This window comes from Apis cerana, linkage group LG4 (assembly GCF_029169275.1).
Source record: "Apis cerana isolate GH-2021 linkage group LG4, AcerK_1.0, whole genome shotgun sequence".
NCBI lineage: Eukaryota > Metazoa > Arthropoda > Insecta > Hymenoptera > Apidae > Apis > Apis cerana.
In genome coordinates, this window is record NC_083855.1 from 12,467,852 (window position 1) to 12,491,485 (window position 23,634).

At 29.0% G+C, this 23,634-nt stretch overlaps 3 protein-coding genes across 12 annotated transcripts; all 3 read left to right on the forward strand.

The window, feature by feature from the left end:
- Window positions 1-249: 249 nt before the first annotated feature.
- Window positions 250-1,250, forward strand: LOC108000853 (protein cornichon). Its single transcript, XM_062074463.1, has 3 exons — window positions 250-405; window positions 555-623; window positions 721-1,250. Exons 1-3 carry the CDS (start codon window positions 325-327, stop codon window positions 979-981), a joined length of 411 nt encoding a protein of 136 aa, XP_061930447.1. The 5' UTR covers window positions 250-324; the 3' UTR covers window positions 982-1,250.
- A 295-nt stretch (window positions 1,251-1,545) lies between these two features.
- LOC108000852 (phenylalanine--tRNA ligase beta subunit) lies at window positions 1,546-4,764 on the forward strand. Of its 2 annotated transcripts, XM_017061499.3 has the most exons (11): window positions 1,546-1,839; window positions 1,961-2,016; window positions 2,162-2,316; window positions 2,556-2,625; window positions 2,710-2,976; window positions 3,043-3,222; window positions 3,340-3,720; window positions 3,809-3,889; window positions 4,001-4,093; window positions 4,164-4,443; window positions 4,555-4,764. In XM_017061499.3, the coding sequence occupies exons 1-11, from the start codon at window positions 1,782-1,784 to the stop codon at window positions 4,704-4,706; spliced, it is 1,773 nt and encodes a 590-aa protein (XP_016916988.2). In that variant the 5' UTR covers window positions 1,546-1,781; the 3' UTR covers window positions 4,707-4,764. The 2 variants fall into 2 exon arrangements, with proteins under 2 accessions (XP_016916988.2, XP_016916990.2); XM_017061501.3 differs by lacking the exon at window positions 1,546-1,839 and having other exon boundaries at window positions 2,162-2,333.
- Window positions 4,761-22,314, forward strand: LOC107994299 (ankyrin repeat domain-containing protein 17). Of its 9 annotated transcripts, none has more exons than XM_062074439.1 (28): window positions 4,761-7,482; window positions 8,542-8,985; window positions 9,466-9,613; window positions 9,753-10,033; window positions 10,098-10,383; window positions 10,484-10,785; window positions 10,876-11,091; window positions 11,413-12,048; window positions 12,151-12,280; window positions 12,381-12,985; window positions 13,145-13,330; window positions 13,424-13,634; window positions 13,713-14,096; window positions 14,195-14,530; window positions 14,669-14,860; window positions 14,943-15,308; window positions 15,436-15,590; window positions 16,101-16,276; window positions 16,373-16,505; window positions 17,093-17,835; window positions 17,953-18,267; window positions 18,364-18,558; window positions 18,652-18,799; window positions 18,931-19,138; window positions 19,296-20,206; window positions 20,331-21,593; window positions 21,718-21,909; window positions 22,174-22,314. In XM_062074439.1, exons 1-28 carry the CDS (start codon window positions 7,429-7,431, stop codon window positions 22,195-22,197), a joined length of 9,240 nt encoding a protein of 3,079 aa, XP_061930423.1. In that variant the 5' UTR covers window positions 4,761-7,428; the 3' UTR covers window positions 22,198-22,314. The 9 variants fall into 9 exon arrangements, with proteins under 9 accessions (XP_061930423.1, XP_061930424.1, XP_061930425.1 ...); XM_062074440.1 differs by having other exon boundaries at window positions 13,716-14,096; XM_062074441.1 differs by having other exon boundaries at window positions 13,454-13,634.
- Window positions 22,315-23,634: the final 1,320 nt, after the last annotated feature.

The window sequence follows — 23,634 nt, forward strand, 5'->3', positions numbered from 1 at the left end:
TAAAAGATTATATTATTATATATAATATTATTTATTAGAATTTATTTATATATAATAATCTTAATTGATAATTTTGATCATAAAATTGCATTCTATGTTAATGAAATTGCATTCTATTAATTCAATTTATGAACAAAAGTATATAAAAAAATACTCCACGATAGTAATCCGATAACATTTTATTAAGAAAATAAGTTAGTATAATATAATAAATATTATAATATTACAAATAAGTATACCATATTTATTTATTTATAATTCCATTCCTTATTCATAAATCAATTTATGTATTTAAATTAAATACTATCATGTACAGTTATTATAATGGCGATCACTTTGGCTGCTTTTTCATATATCGTAGCTTTAATTGTTGATGCATTTTTAATAATTTTTACAATATTTCACGTACGTGTCATTTTCAAGCCAAACCATAATGATTATTTTTGAAATAAAATAATGAATAAAAATATATAAAACTACTATATAAATTGTTAACCTTAGCATTATAGATATGAGGAATGAAAATGATTTTTGTTAAAAATATTATTTTTCAGGTTGCTGCATTTGATGAATTAAAAACTGGCTATAAGAATCCCATTGAACAATGTAATAATTTAAATTCGGTAAGATTCTGAAATTAGCTTTTTATATAAATGTCATTTGTATGAAAATAATAATGATAAATTATAATTATAGTTAAATCATATATGTATATTTTAGCTAATTATTCCAGAATATGGATTACATATTTTAATCAACATTTTATTTTTAAGTAGTGGACAGTGGTTTTCATTATTTCTAAATATTCCATTAATAATATATCACTTATGGCAATATTATCATAGACCTATTATGTCTAAACCAGGAATTTATGATCCAACTAGTATAATGTGTGTTCAAGTTCTTAAAGTTCATCAAAGGGAAGGATGGAGTAAACTTACATTTTATCTTTTATTGTTTTTTTACTATTTATATGGGTAAGCTTTTGAAAATTTAAAAATAATTATATAAAATTTTTATTAAAAAAAAATATCTGTTTCTTTTTTTCAGTATGATTATTTCATTAAGGAATTATGATTGATTCATTATGAAAATTATCTTTTATTATGTCCTAAAAAATATTTATTTATAATTTTCAATATAATGTTTTACTAGTTAATTTTTTTATTGTAAATATTAAAAATAATGTATAATTTATTAAAACAAATTACAACTTTTTGCAAAAAATAAAATTTTATACTCGAATAATATTTTTTCTTGTCTTAATTATATAATTGCAGCACTTCAATATATATTATATGTACATTATTATAATAATTTTTATTTGTATATATATTAATATAGATATATAATTATATTTAAATGATTATAATAATATATTAAAAATAATATATAATATATAAAAATTCATATAAAAAATTGTGTTTTTCTTATATAAATATTGACGAATAATTATTAATTTGTTATATTAACAAAATTATAAAATTAATTTAAATCTATAAACATAAATATAAAATCAAATCATTAGAGAAGAAATAACTAACCTTAACTTATGATGCATCTACAATGCTGCTCTCTATTTACAATAATGTTATACATTCATTCTAACCTTTAATTTTTTTTCTAAACATCAATCTTAATAGTGATTATTGTAATAAATATTTAAATATTTTCTAATATTTAAAACTTGTAGAAAGTTTTTATTATAATAAACTAATTTAAATAAATCCATTGCATTTTATTATATTAGTATCAAATTATTATCGGAAATATATATAAAAATGCCTACTATTAACATCAAACGTGACTTATTATTTAAAATTCTTGGTAGAACATATTGTAAGTTGAAAATACTAAAATATTATATTGTTTTTTCATATTTGAATAAATTATTATTTTGAATAAATATTTACTAGTATAATCTTTTTTATATGAAATAATATATCTAATGCAATTTTAGCGGATATCGACTTTCAGGATTTATGTTTCAAGTTTGGCTTAGAATTAGATGAAGTGGTATGTAATTAACATATATTATTAAATTGTATTAAATTGTATTAAATATTGTATTGATATTTTTGAAAATTGAAATATAAATAAAATATATTTTATTATATTAATATATTTTAATATATGAAAGAATTTTAATTGAATTTTTTAGGTAACAGAAAAACAAATTATATCAAAAGAACAACATTTAAGTCATAACAGACAAGAATTAGAGGAAGTTATATATAAAATTGATATACCAGCAAACAGATATGATTTATTATGCTTAGAGGGTTTAACTCTTGGACTTCTTATATTTTTAAATCAGTATATACATTTAATATGTAATTTGTTGATTATTTTTAACAAACTATATTATTCTCTATATTATCATATAAGATATAAATTCATTTTATTATTTTAATTATTTCAATTATTAGAGATAGATTGCAATAGATTACTAAAATAATAAATTAACATGAATTTTTTTGAAACTTGTAAATTTGTATTTATATTTATTATATTTATAAATAAGATTTATATATTCAGAAAATTTTTTTATATAGAGTTGATATACCACAATATATGACAATACTTCCTAATACAAGTACAGAAAAAATTATAATGACAAAGCAGGTATATATAATAACTATATTATTAATTTTTGTTGTTGAAAAATTAAATTTTTATTAATCAATAAAAAATTAAATTATGTTTTAGTGCTTGGAAGTTAGAGGACACATTGTTGCAGCTATATTACGTGATGTTACATTTACAGAGGATTCTTATAATAGCTTCATTGATCTTCAAGAAAAATTACATCAAAATATAGGCAGAAAAAGAACTTTAGTATCAATTGGAACTCATGATTTAGATACTGTTAAAGGTCCATTTTTATATGATGCAAGATCACCAACTAATATTTGTTTTAAGCCACTTAATCAGGATAAAGAATATACAGCAGAAGAAATTATGAATTTATATAATGTAAGTATTTTTAAATCTTAATGATTTTGATAAACGATTTAGATTTTATTTGAATTTTTCTTTCAGAATCATGCACAATTAAAACAATATTTACACATTATAAAAGATAGTCCATTTTATCCTGTAGTAGAAGACAGTAATGGAATCATTTTATCCTTTCCACCTATCATCAATGGAGATCATTCAAAGATTACACTTGATACTAAAAATATATTAATAGAATGTACTGCAATAGATTTAACAAAGGTATATGAAAAATTAATATTGAAATAATAATTGAATAATTAAAAATTAATAAATTAATATTCTATATATATATTTGTGAATAAAAAACTGATATACTAAAATTTTGAATATCTTTAGGCAAAAGTAGTATTAAATACCATAGTCTGTGCTTTTAGTCAATACTGTAAAACAAAATATACAATAGAAATGGTGGAAGTTTTATATCCTAATGGACAAGTTTTTCATTATCCTGATTTAAAATATCGAACTATAGAAATTGATTGTGAGAAAGCAATGAAATATATTGGTATAAAACAAACTGCAGAAGAATTAGTTAGCCTACTTTCTAGAATGTCTTTAAAAACATCTATCAAAAATGGTAATAAATTAACTATTGAAGTGCCACCTACAAGACATGATGTGTTACATGCGTGTGATATTTATGAAGATATTGCTATAGCATATGGATATAACAAAATTCAGAAAACTATACCATATTTATTTACTATAGCGGAAGAGGTAATAATAAAAAATTCATAGATTTTCAAATTTATAAATTTTCAATATAAAACATTTTCTAAATATTATGTTTATATTTTAAATATAGTGTCCACTTAATAAACTATCCGATCAACTACGTACAGAATTGGCTTATGCTGGATTCACAGAAGCATTGACTTTCTCATTAGTATAAATTTTTTTTTTAATAACTATATAAGTTATATAAATCATTATAATTAATAATTAATTATATAATTAATAATTAATTAATTAATAATAATAAATAATTTTTTCTTAGTGTTCACGTGAAGATATATCAAATAAATTAGGTCATAATTTGATAAACGTGCCAGCTGTTCATATATTGAATCCTAAAACATTAGAATTTCAGGTATATACATAAATTTTATTAAAAATTAAGATTTCATTCTAGACATAAAATCAATATAATAATATTATAGGTTGCACGTACCACTTTAATACCAGGATTATTGAAAACATTAGCTGCAAATAAAAAGATGCCACTTCCTCACAAATTATTTGAAGTATCTGATATTATATTAAAAGATAATAATATAGAAGTTGGTGCACGTAATAATCGGCATTTATGTGCAATATATTGTAATAAATCTGATGGTTTTGAATTAATTCATGGTTTATTGGACAGAATATTACAAATATTAGAAGTACCATGGAATGATAATGAAACCAAAAATGGATATTATCTTCGTGCCGTAGACGGTAACTTGAAAAATTATTATTATAACAAAAATATAAAAATATAAAAAAGTATAATTTATTTATATTTTAACAAGTTATTATCTATTTTTAAGTTCATATAATTTTTTTTAGATCCTACTTTTTTTCCTCATCGTTGCGCGGAAATATTATGTTATAACAGAGTAATTGGTAAAATGGGAGTTCTACATCCAGATGTAATTTCAAAATTTGAATTAAATACACCTTGTTCCATATTAGAAATTAATATTGAATGCTTTTTATAAAATAATTATAAAATTTATTATTAGTAATATTTATAAATAAATAATACATTTTTCCCAATATTATTTTATTATTAAATAAAAAATTATTATATATACATAATTAGATTAAATATACTTAAGCTGATATATTATCTTTTTTGAAAATTATTATTCTCTTATTTTATTTTTTTATCCTCTTTTTTTTCCGTTTTTAATTTGTATCACACTTATCTATATCTTATATTATTTTTGTTGGAAACAAAGATATTAATTTGCATGAATAAAGAAATAATAATATATACTATCATATACTAATTGAATAAGAATTTCGTGAAGAAGCAAATTGAAATTACCCGCCACGGAAAACGAAAGATGGCATGTCGAATCGTATGCAATCATATAGATGGTCGAAGAGGCATCCGGGAGGTTGTCGGCCATAGTAGAAATGGCGGGTGTTAGCTTACGTGAATGACGGCGATCGTGCTCAAGATTATTGTCGAAAAGCAAGTGTTCTGTGTGTGTTTTGTAACACGGGAACGATACCTTAGTATCATATGATTCATCTGGAAGGTAAAGATGCAGAATGTAGCACAAGGAACGACCTCGGATAGTCAGAAGCACGAGAAATCAGCAAGCGTTCACCACGACATTGGAAAGACGTCGTCGACTCCCCAGTCTTCGAATTCCAGCCCTACGAAGTCAGAGACCGAAACCTTCTCCGAACTGCAGCCTCGCTTTATGGCAGACTCGTCGGAGAGCGAAGAGGACAGTGTTTCAGAGGTAAACCATGTCAAAAATATATGCCACATCGTGAATAAGATATTTGTGCGATGAGAGGTTGAACGTACGCATGTACGAATTTACGCACACGCATGAACTTGCTGTCGCTTCTGTCGTCCATCCAGTTACTATCCCCCTCCCATCTTTTCTCTTCTCCTTTCTTATATATTTGCTTTCGCTCTTCCCTGTTTCTCTTCTGTATTTATTTGTATACATATGTATAATACATACGTCATAGTATATATATGTACATATCAAATTTTGATGAAATCTATTGGAATCAATGTTAATCTTGTTTGACATCTAATTTTATTGCAAATCCATATAGGTACTTTATTATGATATACTTTAAGAAATAGGTGTAGTAAAAAATGATCGATTATTGTGCATATCATTTTTTAATATTAGTACATGTATTCATTTTTTTTATATATTTTGTATCTATACTATAATAAATAATATTAAAAAAAAACTACTTGAACTACGATTTGAAACTATACCTATTAAAAGTTATGAAATTATAACCTAACATGTATTGTCATATGGAAAACAATAGCAAAATTAACTAGTATTTTGTAACCAAGAATATGTTGGTAGTTAAAAATCAATGAATGATTTATAAAATTAAAAAAGTAGTGTAAAAAAAATTTAACTGTTTTTTTGCAAAATTTAAATTTAATTCCGAGCATATGATCAGGTAATATTTTTGCTAAGCTAATTATTGATATAAAACAAATTTTATATAATTTTTTTAACAGAAAAAAAAGGAAGAAAGATAAATTTACGCAGAAATGTTATATAATCTATGCGTTAATACATAAGGGAACGTCATAATGTATTGTAGTTTAAAAAAAATCATGCAATTTTTTATTTTTTAAAATATATTTCATTTTCTTGAATTTCTACTTCGTGATCTGTTTTCTATAGTTTTTTTTTTTAATTTATTGACCTATCAAATATTTGATATTGATTTAAATGAAATTATATAAAATATATAATATTATAAGCAATTAGAATATTTGTATAATTTTTAATTTATTTCATTTTTATAATCTCACGTACCTTACGAACGTATATGTGCAAATGCTGAATAAAGCATTCCGGTTAACTGCACTGCATAATCAAGCGCGTGCGCACGCACGTGTACGTCCGTGTATATATTTATACAAGTAGATGCTTATATATATATATATATATATATGTTTATACGTGTATATATATAATACATATACATATACGCGCGCGCGCATGTATGTATACACTTTTCATTGAACTAGTAATTCTGCATGTAGTACGTTCGCCCGCGCGAACTTTCGCATATGCCTCTTGCTATACACATATCTGTATATGTGTAGAGCTATTTTACGTCCGCTTGCACTACGTTGTGCGCCACCCAGCGGAGTTCTCTTCGGCCGCGTTTCTCGCGTATTCGTGCGAGTTCGTGAGCCTGTTTGTCTGCTTGGTCGTTTCTTTACCTTCTTTATACGTTCATAGGTGTATTTCTTACCTTATTGTAACACTTAACTCTTCCTGTTATACTGTCATCGAGATTTCAACTCTATCCTTGCTCCTGTACCTGCCGGCTACTCGGCTCTCCTATGTCGCTCGTGTTCGTGGCGTGGAAATTGTAGAGAGCAGAGCCACCATATTATTCTATATTCTACCAGCGGTTCTTATACGGAGTTCTTTTTTTTTTTCACAAATTTTTTGTGCGAACAATTATATTGGTTAGTACGACGTGTGCTCACACGATTAGTGAATACTCGACGTTTTCTCCTTACTTTGATTTCGATAAAACAAACGGAACGCGTTTAGTACGCAAGCAAAGAGTATAGCAAGGAAGTGTCAGTTTCGTCCTTCTTGGAATGGCTGCACATTGTTCTTATGCCTTTGTGTTCAGTAGCAAGCCGTTTTAATCACTTACAAGAACAAAATACTTTCACCTACATTCTGATTTACGTTTATGTCTCATTGGTTTCCACTCGTCGCGCAAGAGGATATGACCTCTACACGAGATGTACGTACTATAATTTAAATGATCTAGGAATTATAATTTATTTTTAAAAATGTTAAAGGAACTATGATTTGAAATTATTATTTCGCATATTACAAGGACATTTCTTTTCCTATTTATATAATTTCCATACTTCGCAAAACTTTAACTGTATTTTCATTGCTTATTTTTCCTCCATGTTTAATAAATACTTTTTTACAATAATATTTGTTTTTACTACAATTTTTCAAAAAGTTTCTTGTATATTTGTAAATAATTTCTCCTTCATTTTTTTATCTTTTTTCCCTCGCTTTACCTTTTTTTTTTTTTCTTTTGATAAGGTGAAAGGGATTTTGTGTTACACAATAACCTCAAATAATGCAATAATCGCCAAACATTAATCATAAATATTCGTTGCATAAAAGATTAATTCTTCATATTGATAAAATATATGATTGATCTATTTAATTTAGTAATTTTCAAAGTTTATTTTACAAGTCAATTATAAAAAAATATAAAAAATGAATATATTCAAGAAAAATGACTCAGCAATCTTTGAGTTAATTTTTATAATTTCATATTTTTTCTGTTAAGATAAGAAGTGAAACAAAATTTTAGTTTTAAGTATATAATTTTTTATATAATCAGTTTAATTTATGTGTAAGTATAAAATAATATTGATACTAATAATATATAATACTAATATTATTATTATATATACTAATATTAATATTAATATTATATTGCATTTAAAGCAAACTCTTATTATTATTTTAATAAATTAATATATTTTTTTAATAAATTATTTTAATAAATTAAAATAGAATAGTGAGAAAATGTAATTACATTATTATAATTTATTTATAAAATAAAAAAAAATAATACTACAATAAACATTACAATATAAGATAAAATTGAACTTGATTATATTCAATTTATTAAAATAATATAATCTATGATATAAATTTATTATGTTATTATATTTTTATTATCAATCTGTTTATATATGAATTAATTGCATTGAATTAAATTAAATATTAATTAAGTATTAAGTTGGAAGAAATGTTGTTTTATTATTTGCAGGTGGAGTGTTTTGCAATTGATCAGGTTGAATTAGACGAAGGTCATCATTTAGAGTCATCCAAGCTTCTGTTAACTTCTGAAGATCCAGAGAGATCTGTGGATCCCGAAACTCAGGCTCGATTAGAATCATTGCTGGAAGTAGCTGGTATTGGCAAGTTGTCATCAGGCGATGGGAAGCACTTACCTGATCACGAAGTGCTCCGTCGCATAACATCTAGTGTTTCTTGTGCATTAGATGAAGCAGCAGCTGCATTGACTCGTATGCGCAGCGATAATCCACGCACACAAAACGAAAAGCGCTCTCTTGTAGAGGCTTGCACTGACGGGGACGTAGGTACTGTTAAAAAATTATTAACAGAAGGACGCAGTGTTCACGAAACTACAGAAGAGGGAGAGAGTTTGCTCTCCCTCGCTTGTTCAGCTGGATATTACGAACTTGCTCAGGTTTGAATTCTAATTGATCTTTTATTTTTTTTTTAATTTCAACATTTATTGAAATATATTAATGTGTGTATGCATATATCTAAATGATTTTATTTAATTGTTTTATATTTCTCATGTACATTTGTATATAATGAATATTATTATTATCATGAAATTAATATTTATGTTTGTTTCATGTTTCTAAATGATATAATATGTAATACAATATTAGAAAGTATTATGATATATTAATTATAATATATAATTTTATAAGTAATATGATATATTAAAAGTAATGAAAATATACATAAAAACATTATTTGATCTAGTTATATCTGAGTTTTATAATTTCCTTTTATGATATTTTTGATATTGCAGAAAAATAAAATGATATATATAATATATAATATATTTAATACATGTAATATGTATAATATATTTGGATTACAAAATAATCATTAATTACAATAAATGTTTTATTTGAACATTTTATGCAAATAGGTACTTTTGGCAATGAGTGCAAACGTAGAGGATCGTGGTATAAAGGGGGATTGTACCCCTTTAATGGAGGCTGCCAGTGCAGGGCATGTAGATGTTGTAAGCTTGCTTATTGCTCATGGAGCTGATGTTAATGCTCAATCTACTTCAGGTATGGAACATAATTTGAATATTCATAGTTATAATTTATATCATTGACGTATATATTATTTATATCAGTATAATTTTAGTTTTAAAAATAATATTTTATTAATTTATAAATTATACTTAAGATAAGTTACATTTTTTAGGTAATACACCTCTTATGTATGGCTGTGCGGGTGGTCATGAGGAGGTAGTGCGAGTATTATTAGAAGCAGGTGCCAATGTTGAAGATCATAACGAAAATGGTCATACTCCTTTAATGGAAGCAGCTAGTGCTGGACATGTTCCAGTAGCTAAGATCTTGTTGGAACATGGCGCTGGAATTAATACTCATTCCAATGAATTTAAAGAATCTGCTTTAACACTGGCCTGTTACAAAGGACATTTGGAAATGGTTCGCTTCTTATTAGAAGCTGGTGCAGACCAGGTATTTATTTGTCATTATGTTTTTTGTGAAATCAAATAACAAATTGAAATACTTTATATTACAGGAGCACAAAACTGATGAAATGCACACTGCCCTTATGGAAGCATCGATGGATGGTCATGTAGAAGTAGCTCGTTTGCTCTTAGATTCAGGTGCGCAAGTGAATATGCCAACAGACAGTTTTGAATCTCCATTAACTTTGGCTGCTTGTGGAGGTCACGTCGATCTTGCTATGCTTTTGATCGAGCGAGGAGCAAATATCGAGGAAGTAAACGATGAAGGTTATACGCCACTAATGGAAGCAGCACGTGAAGGTCACGAAGAAATGGTTGCTTTGCTTTTAAGTCAAGGTACATCAAATTCTTTTTTTTTTTTTTTTCTCTTTGTATAAATTGAGATATAATTAATAGCAAAGAAATTTTTAAATAAAATGTATATATTTTGACATAGGGGCTAACATCAATGCTCAAACTGAGGAAACACAAGAAACAGCGCTTACTTTAGCTTGTTGTGGTGGCTTTCTAGAAGTTGCAGATTTTTTGATTAAAGCAGGAGCTGACATCGAATTGGGTGCTTCTACTCCTCTAATGGAAGCTGCACAGGAAGGTCATTTAGAACTTGTTCGTTATTTACTTGAATCTGCAGCAGATGTCCATGCTCAAACACAAACAGGAGATACTGCATTAACTTATGCTTGTGAAAATGGTCATACTGATGTTGCGGATCTTCTACTTCAATTTGGTGCTGATTTAGTATGTCTTATTTAAATTCAAATAATGCATATATTGATTACAGTAATTTTATAATACTTACAAATTTCTTTTTATTTTATATATATATAGGAGCATGAATCAGAAGGAGGAAGAACACCGCTAATGAAAGCATGTAGAGCTGGTCACCTCTGTACAGTTCAGTTTCTTATATCAAAGCGTGCAGATGTTAATAGACAAACAACGAATAATGATCATACTCCTCTTTCACTAGCATGTGCTGGTGGGCATTTGGCAGTTGTAGAATTGTTACTTGCACAGTCTGCTAATCCATTTCATAAATTGAAGGTATGTACTATGTAATATGCGAAGCTCAGGAATTTAAGACAAAGACAAAAAGAATTCTTTGTTCTGTTTGATCTTGATTCGTCACTTGTTCATATTGCTTATATTACTCTATTTTCATAATTTCAATGCATTCTGTTTTTATTATTCATCAAATTAATGTTTTTCTCAATAGGGAAAATATGATGAAAGCTATTTTAAGCAAAAATGGATTAGTATTCCAATTAATTATATATACGATTTTTTCAAATTCTTGAGCTTAGTACAATAATTTTTATTAAATTTTTTAATATCACTATGATAAAATTTTGAATTTTGTTATAGGATAATTCTACAATGTTAATAGAAGCTGCAAAAGGTGGACATACTAGTGTAGTTCAACTTCTGTTGGATTATCCTCACAGTATTATGATGAGTACACCGCATAATGCAACACCTACACCTATGTTGCTTCCCCAACAACAACAACAACAACAACAGCAACAGCAGCAGCAGCAACAGCAGCAACAACAACAATCACATCCACAGCAACAACAGCATATTACGCACCAACAACATGTGCCCCATCAACAACATGCATCAACCCAACCCCAATCACATCAACAACAGCAACAACATGCTGCAGATCAATCACAAACACAAAATCTTCAACCTAAACATAATACACAAAAATCATTATTAAGAAAAAATCGATCTGTAACAATGATGCCAGATATGAGTCTTACTTCTGCAGAGGCGCAACAAGTTCGTTCTCAACCCGCAGGAGAATCAATTGTAACAACTAAAGATGATACTAATATTCTGGATAAAGGCAGTGGAGGATTTACTAATCTTTCAGAGCCTAACATTAGTCTTAGCCCTGCTCCTGCGCCAACACCAGGATTGAATGTCTCAGAAAGTCGAAAAAATACTCGACAAGAACAGATTCTTCATAAACAACAAATTTTCGAAGAATTACAAGTAAGTATTAATCATTTGAAACACATATATTAATCATTAAAAACTTACTATTAATCATTTTCTTCAATATTTTTGAAATAATATTTTTATAAATATTTGTAGAGGGTAGAAAGAGAACTTCAAATTAAGGGTCCAGGACATTGGTTTTGTAGTGCAAAAAATCCTGTTGTAACGCAGCAACAGCAACAACAGCAGCAGGAAGATTCTAATGAACCAGATACATTGTCATCAGGTATATATTGAAATTTCTTTTCTAATTTTTATTTTTTTTTAATTTAATTTATAATTTCTGTTAAATATTTTAAATAATAAACGATGATTTTGGTTCAAAGGTTTAGTTTGCAGTACAAGTGGCATATCCGGAAATTCATTAACTCATCAAGGCACTAGCCAGGCAATGTCATTGTATAATGCATTTCTTAGAGGAAAACGAATTGCACAAGAAGCTCAGTTATCTTTAGCTCCAACCATATCGGAAACTTTTCCTACGACAAATACTTTTCCTACTTCTCCTCCCCTTTCTCTTGCGACAATACCTGTTACGTCGTCTGTTCCATCAGTTACTTCAAATACATCTTCAGCAACTACACCAAGTCCTCCAAGCATATCCACACCTCCTACTGTCATGTCAGTTTCTCAACCTATTACCACAAGTAGCGATGTTAGCCAGAGTACTGCTATAAGTGATCGCCCGAAAGCAAAGCCTGTCTCTAAAAAAGAAGGCAAGAATATTCGGAAAGCTTCATCTAGTGTAATGGCTGGAAAATTGCAACAGCAGCAACAACAACAACAGCAGCAACAACAACAGGCTAATTTAATGGCTGGTCTTCAGCAACAATATCAGCAAAAACAACGACAACATACTTACCAAGTTCAACAGGTACATCAGCTGCAACAACTTAATCAGCAATTGCAATTACAGTTGGATCAAGTACAGGTTTGTTCTTTTTTATTTTATTTTTCATTCTATTTTTTTTTCTTTTTTATTTTTATTTTCATTTATTTATTTATTTGTTTATTATTTATTTATTTTCATTTCTGTTCTAACATATTGATACATTAATCCATTCATCAAATTATATGTTCATCTGATTAGGTACAGCAACAGCAAACGCAACCGCAACAACAGCAAGGTCAACCACAACAGCAGCCATCTCAACAACAGCAATCGCAATCACAGCAACAAACTGGAGTAGTAACTGCTAATGGGAATAATATACTTATGCCCACTCAATTAATGTCACATCTTCATCCTACACATACTCATCATCTTCATGATCAGGTAATCAGTGATTATTTCTTGTCTGATAATGTGTGTATATACATACACACACTTATAAATATATATGCATATGTATATAAAAATTACGCGCAGCAAACAACTCAACAAAATCTAACGGAGCAGGCTGATCCTGAATTAGCAAGATTACATCGAGATGGAGCTTGTCCCTTTGTTGCTGCTGCTCAAAAGGCAAAGGCTCTCTGTACAAGTGAAAGTGTTATAAAATTAGAAGATGGTACGCATATTCCTCTGGATGATGCTTTTGAAATTTTTCGATCTATTAGCTTTGACGATACTGTTGATGGTAAATATTTAAAAAAGATTTTTTTCTATTTCTTTTCTCAATTCTTTGCATATCAAATTGTATATTACTTTCATTAAGTAGCGACAGAAGATCAAGAAAAACTTGAACTGAAAAGATTAGAAGTGACAAATGGTAAGGATTCTCAGCAACCGCAACAACAACAACAGCAACAACAACAACAGCAACAACAACATTTGCAAACCACGCAAATAGTTCAACAAACAACCAGTCCTTATACTTCTCAAGAATATTTTACCAATCCTGTGCTACCAACTTTGCCTTCACTTCAAGTAACTAGTGCTGGTGTTCAGATACAAGCTGATATATCAGCAGATTTACAGTTAACTGGTACGCAACCTCTACAGAACCAACCTTATAAAGACGCATTAAAAGATTATCAAGATGGATATCTTGCTGGTCTTCGATGCCATTTTCAATCGCAGTTATTAGCATCTCAGATAAGTAAGACACACATACATATGTATATATATATATATATACACATATATAATTTCAAAAATATGTAAAAATATGAAATCTTAATATTTATTTGTGGTTAGCATTTCCTACACAAGCTTTACCGGCTGTAAGTGAAGCAAGAGGAATAATAGATAGTATATCCTATCAGACAAATGGTTATACTCAATCAACAGCTTGCAGTACTAATCAAGTTCAAGTGGCTACTCAAACTCAAGCACCAGCAACTACAACAGCTGCTACTATTGTTTCTTCAGATAAGAAGCAAGTTTATACAGCACCTACAACCGGTAAAGGAAAGAAAGGAAAATATCCACTTTTATCTCAACAACCATCTTGTCAACAACAACAAACTGCCAATACCCAACAGCAGACCCCTAATTTCCCCAGCCAAAATTATCAATTGGATCCAACAACAGGTATAAGATTTTTCTTATTACATTCAATTATATGAATTTATAAATATGAATAAAAAGAAAGAAAAATATATCATCTTTTAATAATATAAATATTTTAAGGATGAAAAATCGAGTTTTTAATAAAATTTTGTTATTTAGTCGCTGGTCAGTACACAACAGGTGTTCCTACAGTTGGTAGTTATGCTACTAGTCAAGTACCACCTGCACCATTTTCTTGTATGGATGTGGATTCCGAAACAGACAGTAATCATGATACAGCCTTGACTTTAGCATGTGCTGGTGGTCACGAAGAACTTGTTGAACTTTTGTTAAGCCGTGGTGCAGATATAGGTATAAGAATAATATCATAATATATATGTTGTAAATAAAATATAAAATAAATTTTTATAAATTTCTATCTGACATTTTACAGAACACAGAGATAAAAAGGGATTTACTCCACTTATTTTGGCAGCAACAGCAGGACATCAAAAAGTGGTAGAAATTCTTTTGAATCATGGAGCTGATATAGAAGCTCAATCTGAACGTACTAAGGATACGCCTCTGTCTCTTGCCTGTAGTGGTGGTAGATATGAAGTGGTAGAACTTCTACTTAATCGGGGTGCTAATAAGGAGCATCGTAATGTTTCTGATTACACACCCTTGAGTCTTGCAGCATCCGGTGGTTATGTTAATATAATAAAGCTTCTCCTTAGTCATGGTGCTGAAATTAATTCCCGAACTGGTTCGAAATTAGGTATTTCTCCACTCATGCTTGCTGCTATGAATGGTCATGTTGGTATGTTCATTATAAAATAATATTATAAAATAACACACATTATAAAATAAAATGTCATTATATTTATAAATGTAAACATTATTGTATTAAGTTTAAGAATTAAATATATTTATAATATTTATTACAGCGGCGGTGAAATTATTATTAGATATGGGCAGTGATATAAATGCTCAAATTGAAACTAATCGTAATACGGCGCTAACATTGGCGTGTTTCCAAGGAAGACATGAAGTTGTTAGTCTTCTCCTTGATCGAAAAGCTAACGTAGAACATCGAGCTAAGGTATAAACAAATATGTATGTGTGCGCATGTACTGTTTTATCTCTTTTCTTATTTCTTTATATATATATTTAAAAAAGAAATAAAAAAAGATGAAAAAAAAACAGAAAAAAGATAAAACAGTACATGCGCACACATACATATTTGTTTATAAATATATTTAAATATATATATATGTTAAATCTTTTTTTTATATAAAATATGTAAAATTAAACACACAGATGAGTTTCTATAATATATATTATATTGAAATATAAAAATTTTAAAATGTAGCATAAAATATAAAAAACTATATTATTTTATTCTCAATTTTCTTCAAAATGTTTTGATTTATGAAAATTATTGATATTTTATTATGAAAAAAATTTAATATAATTTTAAATCATAAATATATATCATAAATATATTTTATATTGAAATATATTTACATAATAAAATATATACAGTATATATATAGAACATTTTTATATAATGTGCATATTTTATACAGTGTAAATTTTATTAAAATTTTAGACCGGCTTAACACCATTGATGGAAGCAGCTAGTGGAGGATATGTAGAAGTTGGACGAGTTTTATTAACTAAAGGAGCTGATGTTAATGCTACTCCTGTTCCATCATCTCGCGATACTGCTCTCACCATTGCTGCTGATAAAGGACACTGCCGTTTTGTAGAATTATTATTGTCAAGGTAATATTATAGTATAATATTTATGTTATTTTATTTTTTAATAATATATATTGTTTTTATATTTGTAATTTTAATTCATTTCTTTGAATCTCATAGAGGAACGCAAGTTGAAGTAAAAAATAAGAAGGGAAATAGTCCATTATGGTTAGCGGCAAATGGTGGGCATTTAAATGTTGTTGATTTACTGTACCATGCTGGAGCAGATATCGATTCACAAGACAATCGAAAGGTATATGAAAATTTCAGTATATATATCTATAACATATTGATGGATATATATATACACACACACACACACATACATACATACATACATTTACATACACACATTTACACATATATATAATGTATAAATATATAGGATGTGTCAATAATATGGAAACATTAACTAAAGATTGCTGAAGTAATTTCAAACAACATTTTCCTTTGTAAAAATTTTCTTTGTCATCTTTGTCGAATAATTAATAAAAAATACCAATCACGGAATTTAATCAAATATCATCATTGTAACTTAATCAAGTCATATATGCCATCAACCGAACACGAAAATTCAAATATGTCAAAGAAAATCAATTGAATATTACAAATTTTTTTTATCAATAAAAAATTATATTGCATTATATTATAAATAAACTATATTATTTAACAAATTTTCTTTAATATATGTTGTTTGGATTTGTTCGTTCTTATTCGGCAATATTTAGTCAACGCTATTGCCACGGCTCAATTAAGTTATACATTCTGATTGGTCAGTTTTATTAATCTTATATATATATATATATATATATATATTTATTTTACTTTATTAATTTGTAGGTTTCTTGTTTGATGGCCGCATTTCGTAAAGGACACATTAAAGTTGTTAAATGGATGGTAAATCATGTTACTCAATTTCCAAGTGACCAAGAAATGACAAGGTATATAGCTACCGTCAGTGACAAGGAGCTCCTAGAAAAATGTCAAGAATGTGTGAAAGTTATTCGAGCAGCAAAAGAAACTCAAGCAGCAAAAGCAAATAAAAATGCAACGATTTTATTGGAAGAACTTGATATGGAGAAAACGAGAGAAGAATCGAAAAAAGCAGCGGCTGCTCGTAGACGAGAGCGAAAGAAAAAAAAGAAACTTGAAAAAAAAGAAGAAAAACGAAAATTACATGAAGAATACAAGAAAAATGAAACAAATTATGAAGATAAGGAAGAAAATGGAAAAAAATCCGGAGACGAAGAATGCGATAGAGCGGATGATAGTGAACATGAAACTGGAGATAGTTGTGAAAGAATGGACAGTATGCCATCACCAGTTAATAGAAGTCCAGAGGATCCTTATAGAGAGGAAGGCGATAGTGGAATTGATGCAAATAGTCAAGGTAGTTGCAGTAGTAATGATGTCAAAGCTAGAGAAAAAAAGAAAGAAAAGAAGAAAAAGAAATCTAATAATTCTACTAATAATGAAAAAGATACGTCTCCTCAAAGATCTCCAAAGTCTGTTGTTACACAAAGCACTACTTTATCACAAAATTCTATTACTCCTACTAAATCTCAAAATAATGCGTCCGAAAAGTAAGTTGGAAAAATAATGATATGAAAAACAATATTTGTTGCAAATTGAATATATACATATATAAATTTTTTTAATTATTTTTATTTGTTTTTAATTGTCGTATTTTATTTTTTCAGAAGAATTATAAATAATACATCTAATACAGTATCTGTATCCGCGACTTCTATTACAATGAGTTCTAGGTCTTCGACTGTAAATTGTAATGAACGAAAATTGAAAGGTCAACTAGTGTTTGAATCGTCGAGACATCCTGCCGATAGAGAAGATTTCGAAGCAACTGGTAATGAAACCTATGTGCCTGGTAAAGGCAAAAAATCCTATAATAATCAATATGATGGTGATGCATTAAATACTTCTACAAAGACAAATAATACAACCAGTCCTAAGCAGGGTGGTAAACGCGAAGAAGGCTGGAAAGAAGTTGTACGAAAGTAAGAAATGTTATTTAAATTATCAATGCTATTATTCTTATATTATCATATATAGAGATATAATTATTAAATAAAAATTTACAATTTTTGAAATAGGGGACAATCTGATGATTCTGGAAGATTTATGAATTCACCATTCCGTTCAAAGAAAGTATCTGTTCCACCAAATGCTATTAGTCGAGTTATTGGAAGAGGCGGAAGTAATATAAATGCTATTAGAGGTGCAACGGGAGCGCATATTGAAGTTGAAAAACAAAGCAAATGTCAGGGTGAACGAATTATTACTATTAAGTATGCATATTTTATTATTAATTTTTTTTAGATATATTAAAATAATATATGATTTATTTAATTTTTGTTTTTATTACTTTTTATTACTTTTAGAGGATCATCTGATGCAACAAAACAAGCTCACACATTAATAGCTGCTCTCATTAAGGATCCAGATGTTGACATACTACAAATGCTTCCAAAATCGAAATTGGCAGTTGTTACAACTTCTTCTTGGGATAAAACAATATCTACTGTAGCTGTAAGATCAATCAAATTATTATATCAAATTATTATATAAATATTTGAAAAATTTATATATTATAGCAAAATTTGAAAGATTAGAAGATAGTTGATTTATATCCTAATTTGTTACATATATTTTAATTTTAGTCGAGTAAAGCAAAGTTGGGTCCTATAAATAAACCTCTAAGTCTAACGTCTAGTTCCAGTAGCACGCAAATTAATAAATCTAATTATACATCTGGAGTGTCTACCGTTAATCAGTTGATTCCACTTCGATCATCATCTACTATTAAACTTGCTGGAGCATTTCCAACACCTTTGCCACGTGCGACGGCACCTAGACTCGTAGCTGCAGGTAATAACAAATTATTTTTTTTATAATAATAATATTATAATAATAATCAATTTAATATATATAAAGGAACATTACTGCAGATAATTGCAATAAAAATAATATTTAATTAATTAATAGATATTTGATTAATATATTGTTTTATATATATCTATTATAGCTGAAAAACGAGCCCAAGCTGTAGCAGCTCAAATGGCTTCGTCATCAAATACAAAGACGACAATGTCATATACGAGTGCAATTATGACTGCTGGACGAGCAACTAAAATTGTAACGACAAGTACTACGCAAACATTTGCAGCAAAATTATCTGAAATCACTGCCTCAACGCATACATCTACTACCGTCATGCAATCCACTCATACTACGGTAAACAAACAAAAATCGTTGCAAGCAAATACAGTGACTGTTGTATCAGCTACAGCCGCGGCAATGGCTCAGACTTCATCTCAACAGTCTGCAGTCAATACATCGCCAAAACACTGCCGACCACTGCCTACTTTGTCTGCTCCACCAACTATGGTTTCTCATTACTCTGGAAAATCTACTTATTCTCCCGGCTCAAATGCGGCGGTTTCGCCAGCAACAAGCACTGTGGTTGCATACTGTTCGGAAAGTACTGTCACTTCAACTTGTTCAAACTCGTCAATACGAGTTAGTCCGTCGCCCCCGATATCATCACAGTGTCAACAGCAATTACAGCAGCAGCAACAGCAGCAGCAGCAGCAGCAACAACAACAACAACAGCAGCAGCAGCAACAAGCACGTAGTTCGCCACCAATTGCCTCAACAATTCAAGAGCAACAGCAGCAGCAGCAGCAGCAGCAACAACAACAACAACAACAACAACAACAGCAACAACAACAACAACAACAGACGAATAATACACCTCTTGAATATTCATTATTTAATGATACTTTTACTAAAGTTACGCAACAGTCAATGTGGGGTGGCCGAGAAAATGAATCTCAAAAGGGTATGAATTTTGCAACTGTAGCTGGAGGTGGTGGAGTGTCCGTAAATATCTCGGGTTCATCTTCATCTAAATTTATTGACAACGTACCCCCTCAGGTTAGTTGTTAGTTGTACTTTCATTTTTTATTTTTTTTCTCTTGTTCTTTATAATCACAATTGTAAAATAATTTTATAATTTTTAGCAGATATTTTAATCATTTTTTTTTCACTGTTCATATAGGTAGATGCTTCAAAAGCTCCTGGATATCGAGGAACAACAATGTGTTCTCCCGTTTCAAGTAAATCAAACAATACAACTAACACGAATGTGACTAGTATAGGAAGTGGTGGCGTATCATCAAATACAGGCCATAATCCTATTCAACCACCACAATTTCAGTCATCCGGAAATTACAGCGAACATCCTCTTTCAAATAAACCACCTGGTAGTTTGGCAGTAGCACGACCGGTGATTCCTCAACAAAATATAGAAATGGGAGCAGCTATGGGAGCACAATTTAGTAGACCAGTATTTCAAGGAGAATTGACGGGAACTCGTAATACAACGACTCATCAGCCGCACGTGATAGCTTCTACGTCACAACCAACGTTGGACGTAGGTTTGTTTAAAGGAAACAATATTGGTTATGAACATCCAAATGTAAATTCAAGTTTACTAAAGATGGTGCCGAACGAAGGGCAAGGTCATCCACTTTTACCTTTCCATCCACATATGCAAAATTTCACACAAACAATTTCACCATCTGCTTCGGTGAATACTACTGTCAGTATGTCCAGATTAAATCCTAGAGCGCCTGATTTTTCTAGTTCGCTACATTTAAATAGCAAACCTCAAGTGACAATGTTTAATGCGGGTTCGCCGGCGGCGGGAATGCATCCAAATATGTTTGCAACTGTACCACCACCCCCTCCATCCGCGATCCAATCTAATAATCTAGCAATGCTTGGAAATTTTCCTTTGGGAAAATATCAGGCACCATCTCGAGCCACTCCCGGAAATACCGGAATCTCAACTAATGGACAAACTCGTTGGCCATTTGCTCCGCCGCACAATAATTACCCGCCCCATCAAGATCCAATGATAAGTCAAATTAGTTTCTCCAATCATTTGGCAAATATAACCGCACAACCTGGAAGCATCGATTTAATTACGAGCTTGGAAAATGGTGGGTCACCAGCTATATCACCTTCTTCACCAGCACAAGTAGCTCAGGAAATGAATCAGCTTAAAATAGAAGACCGTAAGGTACCACGACCGATCGGTACAGAAAGAGCATGGAAAAATTATGCAACAGCAGGGATGGGACCTGGTGGTGATGCCGATTCCATCAATTGGATGTTAAACAATGAAAAACTTGTTGGATCTTGGGCAAGTTTAGCGCCAGGAATAGATAGGCATCAAATGTTTCGATCTAATGCTACTTATAATCGTATATCCAATGTTGATGCTGAATTACATCAAATGATGGAATCTTCTTTTCAGGTAAATTTTTTTGACACATTTTTTATTCATGTCTCTTTTCATATGTTTTTTTTTCATACTTCTCTTTATTCTTTTCTATTTTTTTCATTTTTTAAAAATTTTCTTTTTTTAAATTTATATGCAGGGTCACGTTGATACTCAACAACAACCTTTTCCTAATGGAAGCGCAACTACTTTGTCGCTAATGCCAGGATTAACGTTATTGCCAGGACAATTTGGAACACCTACATTGACAGAAATTCCTCCAAATGAAACAAATAAAATGGATCCACCAGCATGGGGAATACCAGATGCTGTGCAAGATAAACAACATCCGGTATGTTATATAAATTATTTGCATAAAACTAGAATAGTTATTATTAAAATTGAAATTAAAAAAAGGAATTGAATAATATCTCTTATCGTTTATTTATATTTATATTATGAATATTTATAATATATATAATATTTATAAAGTTATGTTTAATATAATATGTTATAGAATTTAACTTTGTATTACACTGTTCCATTTTTATTTATAAATTTATAAATATGTGAATATATTTTAATTTATTTCATTTATGTAATAATTTGATTACAGGCATGGAATAAATGGACTCATTAAAAAGAAAAAGAAAAAACAGGGAGAAATTTTTGTGAAGGCGACTTCGCTTTCTTACCTGGATGATATGAAATAAAACCTGGAATTCGAAGTAGTAAATAGATGTAACTGGAATACGAAGCATTGTTTTTAGATACTTAAATTATATTATTATCCTAATTATATCCATTACAAAACAGATTCCATATTATTTGTCACATTAGGTGCTAAGATGGTAAATCCTTACAACTTATTACTATTGTCTAATATAATTATGCAATACAAGCAAATATTGAATACGATGTGGAAAAATGTGAAGCAAAAAAAAAAAAAGATAGTCAGGTGAGATTGAAACAAAACAAAATAGTTAGTTGTTTTCAATTCGTTTTCGATCATATTTCGATCACACTACTTCTGTACTCCAGGATCATTGTCTAACCAACTTTTTGACGTACTATGAAATGTCGATAACAATTTACAAAACTTTTTCCTATGGTGATCGTTCGGTGAATCGATTTATCCAAGTTATAAGATTCAAACTTTACAATATTTGATAGACATTCATCATAATAAATTCAAATGCGCATACGATAATTACATCAGCTTTCGCTTCATCTGTAGCAGTACATCTCGAATTAAAACCTTCTGTCCTTTTTTCTGTTCCTTGAATTTCGTGTATTAAATTAAAAAGCTTTGTTTCAATTGTCCTGCGTGCGAAAATAAAAGCTTCGATTTACCACAGGGATAGCTAAATAATGTTATATTGATTAAATAATACATAATAATAACAATAATAATATTATTATTGTCGTATCAAAAAGAGTTATTTTTGTTTTTGATTGGATAATATATACTTTGATCTCAAAAGAAAAAACCGAAGAAGAAACGAAAGATTTGGAAAATTGTTTCCAATTTCAGAATATCATGAACATAATTTTCCTTTTCTTTCCCTTTCTTATTATCACCATCTTATCACTAATTCCTACTATATCATTACATTTCTTTATTACTATACTATATCATTTCCTTTTAGGTGTGCTTCTTGTTTATCCAATTGTATCTTCTCATTGCCATTTCCTTGAATATTCCTGTTCACATATACTATCAAATTTAAAACAAGAGAAAAAAAGAAGAAAAAGAAAGGAAAAGAATGATTTTTATTTTATATATATGTGGTTTGTATTATTAAAAAATTAAAAAAAAAAAACGACAGAAATATTACGACACATATACATGTCAATAGATACAATTAATAATGATCTCATATCAAAAATTTTGCTATTTTACGTCGAATATATATGATAGTTATATTTCGCGTTTAATTTTTTTAATTTCTTTTCATTCTAATTTTTTGTTGAAGTAAAAATCATAGCGAAAAATAGTCATAAGCGATCGCTAATTATGAAAATTATACAAGAATGTTTATGTTAAAGTGTAACAAAAAGAAATAATTAAGAAAAA